The sequence below is a fragment of the Carettochelys insculpta genome, chromosome 6 (assembly GCF_033958435.1).
Source record: "Carettochelys insculpta isolate YL-2023 chromosome 6, ASM3395843v1, whole genome shotgun sequence".
NCBI lineage: Eukaryota > Metazoa > Chordata > Testudines > Carettochelyidae > Carettochelys > Carettochelys insculpta.
The window spans coordinates 53,965,288-53,985,846 of record NC_134142.1 but is presented as its reverse complement, the minus strand read 5'-3'; the positions used below and the strand labels follow the sequence as shown (position 1 = coordinate 53,985,846).

Below are 20,559 nucleotides of genomic sequence, written 5' to 3'. Positions count from 1 at the left end.
TTTACTTACCTCCCATAATTTTGGACTGGCAGTTGATAAATTCTGGCTTCTTGTCTGTAAGATAGCGCTGACAAGTGTGGTGAAGAATCTGAAAGAATGTGGATTTTTCAGAGGCCGTACTTGCTACCCATTGGTCAAAAGCATTTTCAAATAGTAAATCAAATTCTGGGGAATCCTAGAAGAAAAACAACATTGAGATCATTGGTATTATATCTGAAAACACATTTGAAGATTACTTGCAGCAATGGACACTTTTTAATAAAGCCATTTCAAATAAATTATTTTAAAGGACAATCTACTGTTACAGCTGGACTGAAATTCTTTTTTCGGGCAGAAATTTTTGAAGAAAATGTAAAGACTGTTTCCAAATGGAAGTTTTCATGCATCTTTTCAAGTTTTCAGTTTAAAACTTAAAATTGAAAAATGTCTGCACAGAAATGAGAGTTGTGCGTCATGGAAGTGTAGTCTACTTGTGTGTGTCCTTTCTCCTTTATGAGTGGTCTACTGCATGACACCCCATCATGGACCACTGACTCCCTTTTTGGGAAGGGGAAACGATGCAAAATGGATCCTCTGGTTGTGAGGCATTAGGAGAGATGTACTCCAAATGGGCATCCTGGGCACAAGGAGTGAACTGCAATTTGTAGTTTGGATAGGTTGTCATTATTTCCTAAGGGGCTGTTGGGTTGACAATCTGGATTCAACTTGAGCAGCTGGTACTCAGCCAACAAACTACAGCCGCACTAAAAACGCTATGCCAACTGAGAGAAGAAACGAACTCAGATCGTGTGATTTGCTTCCGTCACTCTGCAATCTAGGACAATCCATCTATATCAATGATGTGATAAGATATAAGCACTGATGTGCAGCAATAAGCTGCAACAGGACATTGCTGCAGGCTTCAGATTAAAAAAAAAAAAAAAAAAAAAAAAAAAAATCACACAAAAGGCTAAGCTTAACAACAAAAGAGGAGCCAGTACTCAGCCAGCTCCCGCTCACCCTTCCCTGCCAATTCTGTGGCTGGGGTTGCCAACATGCCAGCACTCAGTACAAGCAAGTAGGAGCACAAAAAAAAAAAAAAAGACTGACACTTTGCCTACAAAGTGCTCCATTAATTTACCAAGACACGTCCTCGAATGGCTTATTATTTGGGTATATCCGATGATTCTGAATATTAAATATTTATAGCTCATATTCTTCCACTAAGAAAATAATTTCTGGCTGAAGGAAAAGAGAAAATGGTGTTGTATTTTCCGCGCTAGTCAGAATAAAACAGTAAGGTTCAAAATGAATAAATGTTTCCAAACTGCCCTTGACTGGACAGTTTAGCACTTTGGGATATCTCCCTCTGTTTTGCCGTTATTCTCTCTCCAACATCATCCCTACACTATACAGCAGTCTCCATTGACTTTTCCCCTCCACAGAGTGTGGGTTTTGTTTTAATTTTGTTTTTCAGTAGTGACATCCCCAGACATGCAGGTACACAGGTGCATCATTATTAAAAAAGATAATCATACCAATCAAAATGTGACTTAAAACAATCCAGGATCAAACTTATACTCTAAAAGTGAGCATATTTCACTATATCAAGAATCAGTTTACTTTATACTGAATAATGTCTATGACAAATGTTAATTTTGAGCTGGTACTTAAATTTGCTTATCTGTCTGGTGTACTTAACACAGATGTTAAAACTCCGAAAGGAGAAAAACCAAGATAAGTGTTATTCTACTTCCCTCTGCTAACAGGTGGCTGGTCCCATCCACTGGGGTGGGATGCAGGCAGCCCCTCGTGCATTTCCTCCCACGCATTGTCCCAGTGGAGTGGGGTGCAGCAAGCCCCTCGTGCATTTTATCCCATTTATCGTCCCAGTAGGGCTTCTCCCTCTTTCCATTTAGATAGCAGTAACATCATCCTGATCCTTAACATTAAAAGGAAATATTCAAATAAAGTTACTTTGTCCTGATATGTACAGAGTACTCACCCGATTTGCGTCTATACCATTAACCTGGCGAAGCTGCTCAAGCATCCATTGTGATCGCCTTACAAATGATGCGGAGCCTTCGAACTGTTTGACTTTTGTAATGGACGCCTGACAGGGTTTCTTATTCGTCACTGAACACAGAAAACAAGGCAAAAAGGTATAAAAACCACACCACATATTTATGTAGCAATAATATTAGTAAAGAAAAGTGTTCATAAAATATATGATAAAACAACTACACTGCAGGTTGAACCTCTCTAGTCCAGCACCCTCAGGACCTTATTGGTGCTCAGCCAAGAGAATTTGCTGGACCACAGGAAGTCTATATTGTCTAGCAGAAGCAGCATTACCAATACTCCCAAGGCCTATGGGGCTCTTAGAAGACATTTGGGGTAAATTATAGCTAAATAGCAGCACAGGACACTGAGAGCCAGGACTGGTGATTGAAAAACATATTTTATGGGACCATGGGAAACTTGGCTACACTCACAATAAGTGGTTGTCTGGCTAACTAAAATCATGCTGAATTATGGATGCTGCCAGATGAAAGAGGGTCAACCTGTAATTGTCAGGAAGGCAATAATTTGCACCTATATATAAGGGAGGAAAAGGATAGGCCAACCTTTGTAAAGAACATTGAGATCCATTGGTGAAAAGTGTAAGTGGTTTAGGCATTAATTATTATTAACATTAAAATATCAACCAGAAATTACCTTTTTTGGGCACACACAGTGACGTAGCATAAAAACAACAAAACAATGGACAGCCCACAAATAAAAGGACAAGAAATGGAAAAATACGTTTTGAGAAAAATGGAGTTTGAGGAGTGCCAGGAAACACTGAGACAACCCAGAAAAGCACAAAGTAGAATGATGTGCAGAATTTGAATTGTCATCTCTGAGCCAAGAGCAGAAGAGAAAAGTTAAGTTAGAATTGTTTTGAGTGAAAGTAGTTCACTTGTGGCACAGAAATTAGAGTGATGGAAAATGTAAATTTTCTTCTTTTCAAAAAATAAAGGTGACTTGTGCACTTGATACAAAACCTACTCCCTTTTTTAACCAACCTTTAATGAACTCACATTTACAATTTACTACAGAACATTTTAAAGTTATGAATTAATTACTGCTTCACAGTCTTCCTATACGTTAAATAATCTATTGTTAAGATCTACTAATGATCTACCATTAGGAAACTAAAGACATGGTTTAAATGATAAAAACCCACTGCGTTTGCAATTTGAGATAAGAAAATTTGCATTCATATTACAACACTTCAAGCTGTAGATTATAGGTTGCTTCTTCTAAGCAAACATCCCAAGGCTTTCAAAATCAGTAAGTCAGGCCTTGGAAAATTATTAGAGACAAGAAGGGAGGATTGATTTTAGGATCTTTGTATTTGCCTTCTGGTTTTCAAGACTTTAGGGTACATTTGCTTCACGTTTCATGCTTTTTTCTACAATTATAAGAGCCAGACTTTTTTTTTTTTTTAAAGAAGCAAAAGACAAGCTTCTAGGTCTGGATATTTACAAGTGCCATATTTATAAATTCAATTATTTGCAAGTGGCCTTACTTCCCTGTGGCTCTGGGACCAGGAGTGCCGGCAGCTGCCACGGCTTCCCCAAGGCCCCAGGAAGGAGTGCCGGCAGCCACCTCTACCCCGAGGCTCCAGGGACAGAGTGCCAGCGGCTGCTGATTCTCTGGGTGGGGAGCGGTGGCAGCCAACTTTTCCCTGGGGCATTGGGGCAGGAATGCTGGCAGCCCCCAGGGCCCTGGCTGGGGAAAGCCGGTGACTGCCAATTCCCAGGACTCCGAGCCACAGAGCCCTCCCTAAGCCCCACATTTGCACAGATTCTGAACACAGAACCCACGCAAATGTTGAGACTCTACTGTAGTGTGACTCCTTGAGCTGAGGCTTTAAGACAGATGCCAAATACTGTCAACATAGGAATCCTGCATTAACACCAGGCATCTGTTAAAGCAGTGTCTTAACACAAGGGCTGAGTCCAAAGATGCAAATACTTTCAAGGACTTAACCATGTTTTTCTCAATGTGTTACAGGATAATAGAATATAGCTACGTACTAAAAATATGCTATAGTTTCATTTACTGAAAGTACACCTTTAGTACTTAAGAGATGCTGGGCAATCAAGGTCAAATTCCGTTTTTGCCTGCCAATCAATGTCAGCTTGCCCTAGTAAGGGGCCTCATCTGGTGAATCTCAGTACTTTTAGTATACAGTGGAATAGGAAAGTGGCAATGGGAAGCACACATGGAAGGGAGCAGTGGGCAGAAAATTCTTCTTGTCCATGCACCAGTCCTACTTATAATTGGCAGAGCAGCCTCTTATGACCCCAGTGCTCTGATGGGGAAGGAGGGGGTGGGGCCTGGCCCTACACTATGGCTTTGGATTCGTGGCAGGGCTCTAGTCCCAGGCTCATACTCCTGACCCCACCCGTGCTGTATGGGGGTGGGGGGGAAGTGGGGTGGGGGTGAGCTCCTGCCATATGCCACTCTTGTGTGCCCGGTGGTTGCATTAGACTGGCTTTCATACTGGGGCATGGACTAAGCCAGTGATTGTCTGTTAAATTCACTCAGTCTATTTCATGACATTATTGACTGGTCTTGTGTCTTTTTCTCAATGAACTCCAAGTGAAAATTACAGAAAGTCTCTTGAGCTATCCATGTGCTGTGAAGTCAAGGTTTCCCATCTCTGTTGCCATGCAGGATACATATTCCTTACCAGTAAAACAATCATCATGCCGTTCATGTCTTGAGGTGCTACAAAGTTCCATGCTCACAAATACTTGCGTAAAAAGAACCAAGAAAAGTTATACGTATGCAAGCCCATACGCAGGGGGTGCGGCCACCCTGCCCCTTCCCTGCTGTGTCCCCACTCTGGCCGCCTCCTCAACCAGCCTGGCCAGGGATTACCTGAGACAAGAGCCCAGCAGTGGATGGTGGCAGCAGCTGCAACTTTATCGCCTCCACGTAGCCTCCCTCATGCCCCTCTCCCCTGCATTCACCATGCTGCTCCACCACTGCCTCCCAGCCTGCTGAGCTCTGCTGGGTGGCTGGAGGCCTCCCAGATGCCTGTGGAGAAGGAGGGCTCAGCAGGCCGGGAGGCAGTGGCACAGCAACGTATGGTGAGCACTGGGGGGTGAGGGGGAGGGAGGCCGTGGGAAGGGAATCCCTGTGGATGCTGCTGCCATCGTCTGCCCCCAGCCACCCACCCCAAGCAATCCTCCTCCTTCTGGGTCATATGGGATCTTTAGGCCAAGCAAGAGGGTGGGGGATCTTTGGGCCAAGCGCGGAGGGAGGAGACAATATTCGGGGGAGGCGGGGGGATGAACCGGTGCTGGCTGGAAGGGGAGCAGGGGGATGGCCAGCTGCAGAGACAGATGTGGGGGGAAGAAGGACCAGGCCCGTTGTTGGGGTGGTCATCCACATTTACCAAAAAAGCACCCCCCTCCCCTCCAAAATTCTTGCGTATGGACCTGCATATGTGCCCATGTTACTACTTCAATATTCTTATTCCTATACCCTTTCATGGACCTGTTGCCTTGGCCTATCTACTCATTCATTTCTTACTCCTCTTGTATTTTGTAAGAGTGAAGCAGCTAGATTTTAAATTCTTCACAGCCATGTGCTTCTTCCCTACTTTCACTTGCCCCTCAACATTACTTGGGATTTTTATGTCAGTGATTGATTCACAGCCTCAAGAGTCTGCCAAATGTCTAACTTAACAGCCTGCACTGATTTAATAACTTCAACATTTAAAAAAAGCATCCTTACTTATTTGCACCATATAGTCAATACACAGAGTCAACTATGCACTCTTATGACAGTACCATCAATGTCATTATCCTGGATATTTTATAAACTGAATTGAATTTTGTGTGTCGTGCACGCGCACACATGCACACACACACACACACTTGAAGCAGAGGCAAAATAAAATTTGATAAAAATATATATTCTACCACCAAACTCCTTACATTTTCTCACTTATTCAAATAAATACACGCCATCCACTTCCGCATAGAACATACATAATATAAATGAAAACGAAACAACATATAATACATTAACAATATTCTAAAAACATCATGATTGGTGGGAACACACAGCACTAGACTGCCACTTCAAAAATATAGAAAACCCTACAATTTATACACTACCCTCAATGTTTGAAATGTGCTTAAAAGATTAAAGCTAACTTTCAACAACAGGAAAAAAAGGCTTCCTGTATTAGACTCACTTCCTAAACACAGAAAGTAGATGTCCTTTTTGTTGATGTCAATCACACATGCTTATGACCTCTCCACAAGTAGTTTAAGAACCATTTTACAGTTTGTAAGTAAGTATTTGAATACTGTGTTGTATCTTATGTCCCCCACATCACTTTTCTGTTGCCTTATGTTCTCTTCACTCAGTTTCAAAGTATATTATTATATAATCCCTGCATTTCGATAATGCTATTTTGTAAATTCACAGCATTGGACAATCTATTTATTTAATTACACTGTGCAGTTACTGTTTTTCCCTTGTTCTCTGGATTACCTATGTTTCTAAAATCCTTTTACCCTTTTGCGCCTGCAGGGGAGACTGTAAAGTTAAGGGAGACTTCCTGTGGTCTTTGTTTTCAGATGCTGACATGAAATCTCTCCCTTTTTGATACCGTACAAAAGGGAGCATGTGAAACTTGCAGCTGCACACATTTTAAATCAGATCTTCCATAAACATACTACTAAATAACTAAACAATACCATAATGTTTTTTTAAAAATGAAAGCTTTGGTCAGGCGGGTTCTATGAGTATATAATACTAAAAACTCTCCACCCTGATCTTCCACAGTCCCCCCACTGTCAGATAAAGGGATTACATGTATATTCATCAGTTGTAAGCATGTTGTCAGAAATCAATGTATATGGTTATAAGATGACATGGATTTGCTGGTGCACTTGAGTAACACATGAAGATGTTACCTCAGATTTACCCACCCCATAGTTTCCCAGTTATAGGAGAGATTTAATAATAGAAAGCCTGTGGAAATAAGGAAAGACAAGCCCAAAGACATACAGATAAGGGAACCTGGGCAAACCCATCATATCTGGTCATGGCACTCACATACAAATATCAGGCTGCATAGAAACCATTCACAAATCACTCACCACACAAAGGGTCAACTTCCTCTATCACAAAACTGAGCAACCTACCTTAGAACCTCATTCTTGCCAGAGATGTCACTACCTTAAACTTCCCTTCTTTCCTTGTTGAGATAATTATCAAGTTGTGTTGAGGAGTGAGTATTAGTTACCGGCTGACTGTTGATATCAGGCCTGCCAACGGTGATGGGCTTTAACTGCTCCAGGGCCCAGTCTTTCAAGGAGGCCCAGTACTGTGGCTGCTGCTGCTCCAAGCCCCTTTGAGGTGTTGCAGCAGTGCTGCTCTGCATGGCTCAGAAGAGGGTAAGGGGCAGCTCTGTGGTCCTGGCAGCGCTCAGAGCTCACTGCTCTTGACCTCATCACTTCCATCTTGGCCCTGCCTCTTCTGGGGAGACAGAGCCATGCCCTTCTCCCATTTTGCCCCACGGCCATGGTGGCTGTCAGCCCCACTAGTTGATATAATCAAGGCATGAAATATGGGATTTCCAGCTCAGAAAAGGAACAAAAGTTTGGAAAGCACATTCCACATGTCACTAACACATGCTGTTGACAAACAAGAGTCATTTGAAGTTTATCAAGACAGAACAACTTTAGCAAGCTGAGACTCTGCAGAAGAAAGGACAGAAGAGAAACTTCCATAAGATACTTACGTGTTTCATACTTAGGACAGTCCTAGGAGAACATTTCTATATGATTTTAACACAGCATTCATCATGTTGTGGATTGATAGATTCATACTAATTAAATGTGGATTAATCTTATACAGGTTCAAATATTGATATTTGGGTGGGTTTCTAGTAGGAAAAAAGGATCTATAAGTCTTGGGTGTAGTAAGTACAGGCCCAATATGAGGCCTTAGGCCTGAACCAAAGTAATGGTCAAGACTTTGCTAACAGAAAGCAAAGTGCAGCTGTGAGCTAAAGGAATGCATTACTCACAGAATTGGCAAGAAGAGGGTTGATGGTGCATAAACATATCTACCTAGCATATTGAAGTAGGTACATGGTACCAGAATACCCTACCCCGGAACATTCCACAGATAAGAAAGAATAGGCCAATCCATCCCAGTGACAGGGGAAAAAGGGTAATACGGCAGGTACATGGTACCAGAACTCCCTACCCTGGAACATCCCACAGATAAGAAAGAATAGGCCAATACATCCCAATGACAGGGGCAAAAGGGTAATATGATGGATAGAGATGTTTTGTTGGAACCAACATGTACAAGGTGAGAGGCAGCACCTAGAAGGGGTGTACCTCAATACGTCAGGAGTGATGTGTAAATTGTTTGTACCTGTGTATAAGAATATACTTCTGGGATGTGGTCTGGGTCTGGCCGAGGGGGCAGTGGAAAGTCCTGCCACTGACTGAGCCGAGTCCATTGACCGTGGGTGCATATTTGTAGTATGCCCTGACTTACACTAAGAAATCTACAGGAAACTACTATTGTGTCTAATACAGCAATAAACCTGGCCGACGTGCCTTTGCACCTTACTAGACTCTGTGGCCATTGGGGGTTCTCTTCGGGTCTGCTGTATCTGCAGAGCTGGAGCAGCGCACAGAGGGAACACACGCACGCAGCCGAGCGATACCAACATTGGAGAGAGCAGAGCACCACGCTGGTAGCATCTGACAACACTGGGAAAAGGAAACCCCACTGAAAAATTCTGCCCCTGCCCCCCCTCTTTCTTGTATTGCTTGATCTCTTCATCTGCCTGATACACCACTTTTTTTGCCACAGGCTATGCTGTGGAATTCAAAGATACAGCTCATTAACAATAGTTACTTTAAAAGCAAACAAACAAGACCCCCACACCTTTCCTAGGAATTCAGTTTTATCTTAACTGAACTGATGATACTCTTGGAATACAAGTTGTTCTCTCTTTGGGTCTCATTGACTGTGAACATGTGATTGAACAGATCTACTTATAATTTGGTTTCTGTTCCTTGCTCAGACAGATACAAATGACTATTTATCCTTGTGTCCAATGCTTTCTGGTACAATCAAAATGCAGTGAAGATCTGAATAATTTAAATAGCAGCATTGTATGCTATGGCATGAGAAGTTTGGGCTGAGGGTAACCTCAAGGAAGGGTGGCATGCGCTGGGACTCTGAACTAGGTTAATAATATATATCAGAAAATAGCAAAAAGGTATTATTGAAAGGCGACAGTCATTCCATAGTTAAAAACTGTACAGGGTGAACCTCTCTCATCCAGCACTCTCAGGACCTGACCGGCACTAGATGAGAGAATTTGCCAGATGATGCAGTTCAATATTTTCTAGCACATTACCAACACTTCCACTACTTACTGAGGTCTTAGAAGACATTTAAGAGTAAATTACAGCACAGAACATAGAGACCCAGGACTGGTGGCTGTAAACAAACTTTATGGGCCCACGAGAAACTTGGCCATTTCCATAAGTCGTTGTGTGGGTAACTAAAATCATGCTAGATTATGGAGTATGCCAGACAAGAATGTTCTGGATTAGAGAGGTTCAACCAGTACTAGGTTTTCAGCATTCACCTGAATTTCTGCAATCACATGATGAAAATTAAGTCATAGTAACAAATATAATACAGTTGCACAGATTTCAATAACATCCAAGAAAAATATTCTTTCAAAACCAGAGCAGACACCTAGACAGGAATGTACAGAACTGATTTAACTTCCTCACAATGTACCAAAGTCTTATAAAATTGTAACGATAATTTGGCACACACTGAAACAGAAGACTCTTCTTATTCTGAGTTTGACCCAGAACCTAAAACTGCAGGGCAAGATTGGCTTTAAAGTAGTAAATTCAAACCTCCTTGTCAAATTAAAAAATGCAGAGACAAGGCTCCAGTTTTGACCCATGTGTCATTTAGAAAAAAATAATTTTATTTCTTCTGTTTTCTAAATTGTAACTGCCTGGTCTGAAGCATCTGGTAATAATTTATGAACAGTACAGCCTGCTTACATTACTGTGCTGTTTACTATATGCACAAATTAAGTTAGTTCACTAACAGGTTTGTCAGGAAAATACTCAAATGGGGGAAATCACAGTATTTACTTTTCTACAAACACTTCAGGGACAACACAGAGTTATCACCCTTGAAGTCCACCACTGGCACCCTGCTGAGCCACCCAAATAAGTGTAACAAGACACAGCAGATGACAACGGACTTTGGATAAAAAGGTAAGCCCTCAAATAAAGGAACAGAAACACTTGGAGGGTGGGAAGAGAAGACTGACACACTGACTCCTGTTGTCAGGTTAAGATGTAGCAGCCTAAGTCTTCAGAAAAATAAACATGTGTAGACTCAGGAATAACCACGTTAGTCTGGAGCTTCAAACAACTTGCACCTTAGAGACTAACAAATTTATTAGGTCATGAGCTTTCTTGGGTAACACTCACTTCCTCAAATGAAACATTTGACCCATGAAAAGCTCATGACCTAATAATTCTGTTAATCTCTGATATGCTACAGGACTGCTTGTTACTTTGTGATACATACAGACTGTTTATTGTTTATAAACCTCTTATGCCCTGCCTTGTTGATTAAAATGCTTTGTTTCAAGGAAGACTGTTTGGTGTCTATTCACATGCTCCTGAAGGGAAGAATTGCAATTGAACGTGCAGGGTAAACATGGCTGGCATACTGAGCACTTAACCTATCATGCACTCAGAGGGTGGGATTCCATCCCATGGAGAAAAAGACAACAGATCTCGTACCTTAAAGGGTGTACTCAGATAGGAGGCACAAAATTAATGATGCAACTAGCCCTGTAACTGTGACAGTAAATATAAGCACTTCTTTCACAAAAAGGAACCATAAAATAATATCAAGTTGTACTCCATGGATATCTCTAGCTCAGATTACCATCCTAACAGCCCTAGGACAGAGAAACGGGCTTTACTAAATCCTAGGTCTAGAGGATATTGATTTAAGATTAATTTAATTCAGCAAATTTTTACTTTGGAATTGCAGATCTTCATTTAAAGAGTCATTTTCTTTTTTATTCAAGATACACTATGAAAAAGGTCAAATGTACTGACTGCTGAAGATTAACAGCAGGCAGCATCAAACAATAAAATCCTTTAGCTAATCAGAAATTCTATGACAAATGGCTTGATTGCTTCACTGCAATACAACTGGAAATTCTATATATTTATAAAGTGCTGCATGAATCAAACAACTACTGACACAAGGAATTAGTGTGTAAAGTCTGGGAACAGTTACAAAGGAAATGATTGCTGCAACTGTTTTTATTAAAAAAAACAACTAGTTTTACCTGTGACTGGAAGAAAAGTTGCCTACAGTACTTAGACCAATTTATTTTATTTTTAAATCTAGAGAATTTTTAAAATATCTGTACTAAAACCCATGGATATGGAATAATGTCACAACTAGAAATAAAACAGACTTACTATTCATTTTATGAAAATTATGGTGGAGGGACTGAAGATGGGAAATTTGTTACTGTCCATGGAAATAAGCTGTTATGTAGGTATTAAGGGTATTGTTAAAAATTCCCTAGCTTATCATTTTCTTGCTTTTAAGGTATTATTTATTTGGAGTCATGTTTTGACTACTTAACATTAATTTGTTTTAAAAGATGGCTTATAGGATTACAGAGAGGTTAGAACAGCAACACAGACTCACTCCCAAATTTTCTTTATGCTTCATTTCCTTCTCCCCTCCACCCTACCCCTTTTCCCATTCACTCAAAGAGAAAAGAGATAATTTAAAGAGCGGAGTGAACTTCTGCATGCCCAATAAGTGGATGATCCAGGTTCTAGTAAAATTCATAGTCTAAAAACAGTTAGAAGTATCCTGAATATCTAATATATCTTCCATTCATGGTAAGAGTTAACACATCAGTCTGCATAAGACTATGTTTAATATCTGATACAGTCTGTATCTGAGAGATATATCTTGCAATAGTAGCAGCAGCGGGGAGAAAAAATATTTTTCTAACAGTCTTTTTAAAAAAAATCTCTGATTTGAAAATTTAAATTAAATCATCAGCGTTACCCATGGGGGCTGAAAGTTAAATTGCTCCTTTGCATCCTTAAATACAAGGAAACTCAGTTCTCAAAAACTCTTTTCTACTCCTCTCCATACTTTTATGTCAGTGCAACCTATTCAAATGAAGTCAGGTCCAGCCCCAAAGGAATATATAATATTTTACAAACATCCAAAACCAACATATCAATTGAAAATTAATATTCAAGTTCTTGAGACTTATATGATGAATTCTAAATACACAATATTGCCATTTACTAAAGGGAGCTGTAGTTTCTGACCTTCAAGTGCAGCAACTTTTTTGGTTCATCTGTCCAATTTCCACTCAATTCCACACCATCTTCTGGGTCCACATTTATATTCAGAAGCACGAGGTGGAGAAAAAGTGACCATGCTGAAGTGCTACAAAAACTTCAAAGACTCTGACAAATCCTTTCTGATAAAGGCTAAAAAGCATATAGTCTGGAAGAAGAAAAGATGCTACCAACAAGGATTTCGTAACGGTTTCAATTCCTCCTGGAGATTCTTATTTCTAGTATGTGAACTCTCAAGAAAAGAGATGTATCTCCATTCATCTAAAAGGGAGAAAGAACTCTTTTCTTCTCTCACTTACATAGCTATCATGGAGCAGTGTTTCCAAACCTTTCAAAGACCAAGGCCCCAATTCAAGAAAATAAAACCATTCATACCTCCTTCAAACCGCATAATACGAGCATTGCAGCATGGTCGGGTACTTGAATTATCACTGCCCACAGAGGACATACATTACATTTTGGGAAAAGTACCTTTGAGGGCATTTTTTGACATAGTTAATTAACATGTATTGAGAAGGACTGTTCGTACTATGATTCTAGACATGGAAATGCCTGGACTCAGTCTGACCTCCAGTGGTAGAAATTTCCCTGGTCACAAGCCCTGAGCTGAGGTTTGAACCTCCGGTCCAAGAATCAAAGGATCACATCTTAGCATAGTGGACATGACGGGTTTCTGAGAGCTAGGCAGGCAACAGCTGAGGTCTAGCTTTGTTCAGGATTTAAATATAAAGAATAGAAACTAAGGAAGTACTGATAATCTTTGCCATTGGTAGAGCCAATCCATTTTTCACCACATAAGAGGATCCTCAGATGGTGAGGCCTTCCCCCCACAGCTTTGATACAATTTATCTGTGGAAATGTGAAAGCAAAGGAAGATTGTTAAGAGAAAGTGGGTCGACAGTTCTCTTTAGTTAGATTCTGCTACAAAGAGAGTAAATTGAATGCAAACAATATTTTTCCTCCTGCAGAACAAGGTGAGAAATTCTTACAGTGGGAGATATTAGAGTCCTAGTCATGGTGAAGCCAGACCATTTTTGCAGCTCCTGGCACAGAGAAGAATCTCTTAGTCTTCCTCGCAACCACACAAATGGCCAGAAAAACCTCTTACACTTCAATTGGTAGAGACCTTATCCTGTTTTCTGACTCTTTCACTCTGTACATGTGGAACTGATGCAGGGGTGAGATAATGTTTTGGGGTCAAACCTTCACTAGTCATGGACAACAGATGGTGGAATTATTCTACTGGCTGATCCATACCCTAATCCTGTAGTTGGACAAGACTCACCAGAAGGGAGCTATGGATCTACCAAATTCCAATGGCAGACTAATATGGTTGAGTCACCTCTTTGACAAAGGATAAGACAACCTTAATCTTTACCTTTGCTTGGATCACATTCACTATGTTTCTGGTGTCCACCAGAAAACGAAAAGACAAATTTAGAACTCTGCCTGGGAGAGAACTGGAAACATACATCTTCAAAAACATATATGGCGTAGTTATGCTGAGTGAAAAGATATCCTTTTTATATAAATCACTTTTCAGAGTAGAATTGCACTTTAATAATGTGCAGGGGGACAATGAATTTAGGAAATTCCAATAGCAGACTTGACACAACAGTTTAAAGGTAAGAAGCTAGTTATGTTGAAAACTAGGATATACATAAACAATATTCCCAGGGGCACGGAGGGAGGGAGGGAGACTGTGTTGATGCTATTTTCCCTCTCTGGGTTATGCTAATGCCAATAACTATGAGAAGCTCACCATATGAATGCAGGGTCAGCATCATCCATCCAAGGCTTGCTGATGCAAATGCAACAACTAAAATCTGTGTTAAATCCATTCATTGATATAACCAACAGGCTTGAAGAGATTATAATGCTGGTTGGGTTTCCAGGTACTATTAATTATTTTTAGCCTCAATCCTGAAGTCAGTGGCTTTCCATGGAGTCCCAACAGACAAATTGTTGCAAATTCCAGGGGCAGAGCCTCAATTAATATTGATTTAATACATTGCCACAATAATGCTAAGTGACCTGTAGCAGTGTTTTCCATAGTTTTCAGTATTGTATGGGTTAAGTTTTGCAAGCAAAGGACTGAAATAATCTTCCGTCATATGGATGAGTGACTATTAACAATGGACTGAAAGCTACCCCACAGATGCATACTTAATCATAGTACTGTTCAAACAATCACAGTACAATTCAAACAATAGATGAAACTCCCCTCCAAACACAGCTGGAAACCTCTCCTTTTATTTATATAAAAAACCAGGAAGGACATTCTAGAAATAAAACCTGAACATTATTCTCTGGAAGTAACACTAATAACAGAAAGCCATGAATACAGAGCAGTACATTGTAACGTGGGTTTTACATTCTGCAACCTCAGTTTCTTCTTTTTTCTTTCTAATTCTTCAGCTTTTTACAATATAGTGATCTATGTACCATGAAAGAGTCAGGCAGAGGGGTACAGAACAGCGATCCCATTAGGGTTTGGGCAGACACAAGCTGGCCCACAGCTAAAGGATGACCTGAAGCCTACAAGGAGAATCCACTGGGCCTGGGAAACCAAATAATTATGGGGGCTACAGAAAAGCAATCCTAATGAGGACCAAGAATGCAGGCGAGCGCAAACCCACCCACAGCTACAAGAGCACCCTTATGGGGGGATTCACCAAACAAACAGTCCCCAAATAAATTCAGGGGACAACTAAAAAGAAAAACAGGGATGGGTGTGGAGGTCATAGGGCCAGAATGAAGGACCCAGAAGGAGACACTGTGCAGATAGCCCCGGACAGTGTCCTGCAGAAAAGTGATAGAAGGAAGATATATTAGCCCTAGATTGAATAAGTCCAAGTTTCCAGAATATAAACTAGCAAGGGCTGATCCAGAACCAGCAGAAACTTGCTAGAACCAATTAGGGCAAGTCCGCCAATTAAAACACTCAGGCCCAATTAGGAGACTTGCAGACCCAAAGGCACCAGGTTAATCAGGACAACTGTAGCCAGTGAAGAACCACCCGAGATCTATCAGAGAGGTAGCCGTGTTAGTCTGTAGCTTCGAGAACAGCAAGAAGTCTTGTGACACCTTATAGACTAACAGATACTTTGTAGCATAAGCTTTCGTGGGCAAAGACCCGCTTCATCAGATGCATGAGATTTGTTTTTAAAAAGGTTTCTCTTCTACAGGCACAGTGGCTGTGTGAGAAGTGGAAGAGATAAGGCACTGTGGAGAGTCTCAGAGGAGTAAGTGCAAGCAGGCTACCAGGGGGACGGGCCTGCATTAAGGGACACCTGGGGGGGAGGGGCCCAGGGAATCATTGCTGTCAAGCAGCTGAAACTTGAGATGTTGCTGGAAGCTGCTCTGACACGGTCCCTGGGCTAGAGCCCAGATGATAGGCCTGGGCTACCCCCTCCACCTCAATCCTTTATACAGAATTGGAGGACGACTCTTTTAGTGGATGGGTCTGTATGCCTGAATCACCTGGAAGAGCAGCAGAGACTATGGGGTTTAGTCTTCTCCCTCTCTCGCTGTGCTGGCTGATGATGAGTGTAACTCACCAAAAGGCCTGCTGAGAGCCTGAGGAAAATAATCTGCCAAAAATGCAGGACCCACCAAGCTAAAGGGGAAGATCTGTCATGGTAGGGACCAAATAAAAGGGGTTTTAAGTGAATAAGACCAGTAGCGAGAGCTGGCTATTTAAATTTAGGGACTGCATATTTTAGAGCAGTAGGTATGTGTGAAGTTTTTTAAAAAAATTGAAAGAATATTGAAAACCTTCAAACTTCGTGGTTATTTTTTATTCATAAGTAGGTGATTGCTTTATTGTGCTTAGTGAACTAATCTTGGGGTGCATTAACAAACTGCCTGATTTTTCTTTCCTGTTGCACAATAGAACATTCTCTTCTGACATAAGGAACTGGGATTTTCTCTCTGTTGCACTTACATACAAGGTAGCAGCATATTAAGTAAAAAGTTCCAGGGGAAGGCAGGAGCAGAATCAGCATTATTTCTGAATGCTTCTAAATTTGAATATCACAGAGTAGCAAAAACTGTGTGCACCAAGCCATGTGCAGATGTGCACCGCCAGTAGAAATACATGCTGCTGGCTTGTGGGTGCTCTGCTAATCATCTGGGCTGCATTTCAGTCTTTCCTGGCTGGGCACCACAGAACTCTGCTTATAAGGAACACTTCTTACAAGGCTCATTGTTCCACTGAAAATGATAAAGCTCCTCGCGCTAATTAGCTCTGACTATGACACAGACAAAAGCCTGTAAGTTTCAGTAGTGTTAATACACTTATTAGCAATAGTGTTCACATGCCTTTTGTTCCTTCATCTTCCTTCCCAAATAATACATGACATCTGAGCATTAGCAGATACACAAGAAAGCATGCACATAAAGAAGAGGAAGAACAGTCTAGTCATTGGGAAACGAGCATGGGAGTTGGGAGACTTGTTTCTCTACCACATCACCAGCTTCCCGTGGAGCCTGGAGCACAATGCCGAGTTTCTCTGTGCCTCATATCCCCCCACATGGGAAAAGTAGAACTTCCCTACCTCCCAAGGTGTTGCAAGTATAAACACATTCGTGATTGTAAAGCACACAGACTATGTAATGGTGGCTCTTTTATAGGTTGCACAGGTAGTACAAGTTCGCCCAATGCTTTCTAATAGATCTGATTTTAGGTTGCATATAAAACTTTACGAATAACCATATGAAAGAGGAGAGAAATGGCTTCCAGACCCAAAATCAAATAATTAGCTTAAGTGGGGGAGGTATAGTTCAGTGGTTTGAGCATTGGCCTGCTAAACCCAGGTTTGTGAGCTCAGTCCTTGAGGAGGCTGTTTAGGGCTAACGGATTAAAACAGTCTGCTAGGGACGGTGACTGGCCCTGCCAAGAGGGCAGGGAACTGGACTCAATGACCTCCTGAGGTCCCTTCCAGATCCATGAGATGTGTGTGTGTATTTGCATACTAAACACACTTTCTGCTAACTGTTCTGCCATTGATGACAGATATTTCCTGAACACAGCCCAAAATAAGAACAAGAAAATTAAATGAATTGTGGCACAAGTTTAAATGTAAAAGAAAAATTCCTGAATTCACTCACAGACCTGATGCATGGAATTAAAGCATCCTCTATCTCCAATGCTTATGGTAGGATCTGAGAGGCATTCAAGAAACTGAACAAAAGATTAAGTATTTGGTTGATAACATTCTGGTAGTGGTGAAAAACAAAAGGGCAACACATTCACCAGAACAAGATTTCCTTTTTTCCTTTGTAATCCTGTTACAGTAATGAGAAGTACAACCCTTTAGTAATTGTTGTTGGCTAGTATTCTGTCTATTTCATGTCTTTTTCAGATTAAATTAAGTTAATTTTATTGACAGAGTGCGTGTTTTGATGTTAAGCAGAGCCACATTCATAACTGAACTTGGCAGGTCATTTTGTATTAAGTTTGAAGAGAATAAGTGAGGTAATTAAAATTAGTTTTTATGAAACTACTTGCATTCATTTCTTTGAAATAATTGTTAGATTGCAAAAGAACATTATAGATTTCTGTACTTTTCAAGATTTCTTTTTTCTTTTCAAAGCAGTATTGTCAACAGGACATCTACTCATTTTGCAAACAGTGAATACAAACATACTTGTAGTATCTGACACTTATTTCTGAATCTCCATTACAATTTTGTTTTGTTATGAAAGCACAGTTTCTGTGTTTAAAAGTTCCAAGCAAATGAGAGAGGACTACTGTGAAACTGACTGGAATGTAATGTGGCCTTCCTCATCCCAGAAAACAGACATCCACTGTGGAGATAAGTTACTCTATTGTGATCATCCAGTCCAGCCTACAAGAAAACTGGCATGAGGATTACCCGGTCGTCCCGACACAGCTAGAATAAAAGGATGAAAGATATTAATAGAATTGGGCCCTTGAATTTCTGAATGAAGCCAGAACACCCAGCAAGGACTAATGGATTGGAGACAGATTCTGTAGCCATCCTGACAGCAGACTCTAGTTTTATGATCTTTTTCTGGAACAGAAAATCATTTTCAGTCTGGTATTGACATCTGGCTCCAGGACAGTCAGTCTCTGTGAACAATATGTCAGTGCTACTCCTATTTGTTATCTGCCCCAATATTTGGATAAAGTGCAGGTGACATCTCTGGAAGTTTCTTTGAAGGCTTTTGGTCAGATGCACCAGTTCACCAGCTAGAGGACTCAATGAATTCTAAATGGCTGTTATGTACCAACATCCTCCAGGCATTCACACAAGACACTTCTATAGCCTTGTTTATCCAGGGTTTAGCAGCTTGTAAAGAACAGTATTTGCAGTAGTCTTCAGTAAATAGCAGTAGGTCCTCTATATATGCAGCTTAAAATAAAATCTTACTAATAGCTTCACTTATTGGTTTGCTGGATTGGTTTTATTGTGAACCTGCAGAGATCTCATTGAATATGCTTTTCATCTTGCAAGGTTCATCCCTTCGTACTGTATAAAATTGAGAGCCACTGATTGTGTAACAAAAGAATGTATGTTAACCAAGCAGATTGTCTCCACCCTAGATTCTTATCATTCCCTGAGGTTTTTTGTTTTGTTTTGTTTTTAAATCTGGGTTAGTTCAGAACATTTGAGGAAAGTAATAGAAAAAACATAAAATATCAATAGCCTTTTTACAATATTCTGGGGACTGTCGTTTTGGGACTAATTACAGTACATGCAGTGTGGTTGAATGCCAACAAAAACCTCCTCCCGCTTCTTCCATCCACAATATATTTTATAACTGATGAGTTAAAATTGCATAAAAGACTTTAGCGCAGTTTCCAGATTCAACAGACACAAGCTGCATCTGCCAAATCTAAACACTCTTCTCCACAACCCTTCCCAAGAGTTCAAATAATCAACATCCCACTAGTTTGGTCTCAGTCTGATTTGCATCCATACGATTAACTAGCCATAGCGACCCTTCATTCCCATTTCTATTGCCCTTCCATAGAAGGTCAGAAATTAAAAGAAATGTGCATTTTTCAAACTAAGATTTGATTAACTTTTCCTTGATCTACACTTTTTTCTCTCTCTCTTTTTGGACGAGAATTTTTCCTCATTTTCTATAACGTGTTCCCTTATGCCTTGTATCAGTCTTTTTTTGGGTCTGGGGCCACACAGATGCAAAACCAAATAAAACACAGAACCCTCACTGATGTGGTCTACAACTGAGAAAATAATCATCCCCTTCTCCCCTGCACAAAAGGAGACCCTCCCTTCATTTCCCCTTCTCATCTATCCTAGAGCGAAGGAGGGACAAGGTTAGTACATTTTGTGGCCCCTCTAGGTTCTGGGGTGGGGCCAAAAACGAGGTGTTTTGGGGGAAGGGGGCTGCCAGAAAGTGGGCTTGGGTTATTGGTGTAGCCAGGAGGGAGGGTGCAGGAGCAGGCTTGGGTTGTTAGGCATCTGACCAGGAGGTGATACAGGAGAAGGGTGGGATCTGGGCAGGAGAGGTTGCAGGAACAGGCAGGGGATGCAGTGTATGGGTGGGAGGAAGGTTGCAGGAGGGTTTGGAGTGTGGGGTCTGTTAGGGTGGGGTCAGAGCAGCAGTGATGGATCTTGGAAGGAAGGAACAGGAGCAGGGTAGGGCATAGGGGGGTTGGGCAGGAGGAGAGTGCAGGATGGGATGGGATGGAAGTCTGAGTAGAAGGGGGCACTGGAACTGTCTGTGGGCATGAGGTCTGGGCAACAGCAACTTACGTGTATAGAACCCCCCGAACACACATGGCTCTGTGCACATGCCTTACAACTCCTAGGATCTACCCTCCATTGCTCTGACTGGCTGGAATTCCAGCCAAATCAGAGGAGCAGGATAAAGCCTTCAGGCAGCACTGCCACCCCCACACCCCCTTCCCTGGCTGGGGGTACGGCAGTGGTGCCATGTAGAGCTGCTTCTTCCTGCCCCCCCTCCACCAGCAGAGCCCATGGGCTGGATGGGGCACCAGCTTCCCTAATCTAGCCAATAAGGCTCAGCTTAGGGCTCCTCACCCACCTCACACCTTGCCCTGAGATGCTGCAGAGAGGAGGCCTGT

The 20,559-nt window shown here is 41.4% G+C and overlaps 1 protein-coding gene across 3 annotated transcripts in view; it reads right to left on the bottom strand.

Moving 5' to 3' along the window:
• The window catches only part of STXBP6 (syntaxin binding protein 6), a 255,956-nt gene that overhangs the window by 61,758 nt on the left and 173,639 nt on the right, over window positions 1-20,559 (bottom strand). For all 3 annotated transcript variants that reach the window (XM_074998823.1, XM_074998824.1, XM_074998825.1), the window contains 2 exons: window positions 1,985-2,115; window positions 10-175 (listed from right to left, as the gene is read on the bottom strand). In XM_074998823.1, the coding sequence (XP_074854924.1) occupies window positions 10-175; window positions 1,985-2,115 (297 nt within the window). The remainder of the gene's footprint in view (window positions 1-9; window positions 176-1,984; window positions 2,116-20,559) is intronic.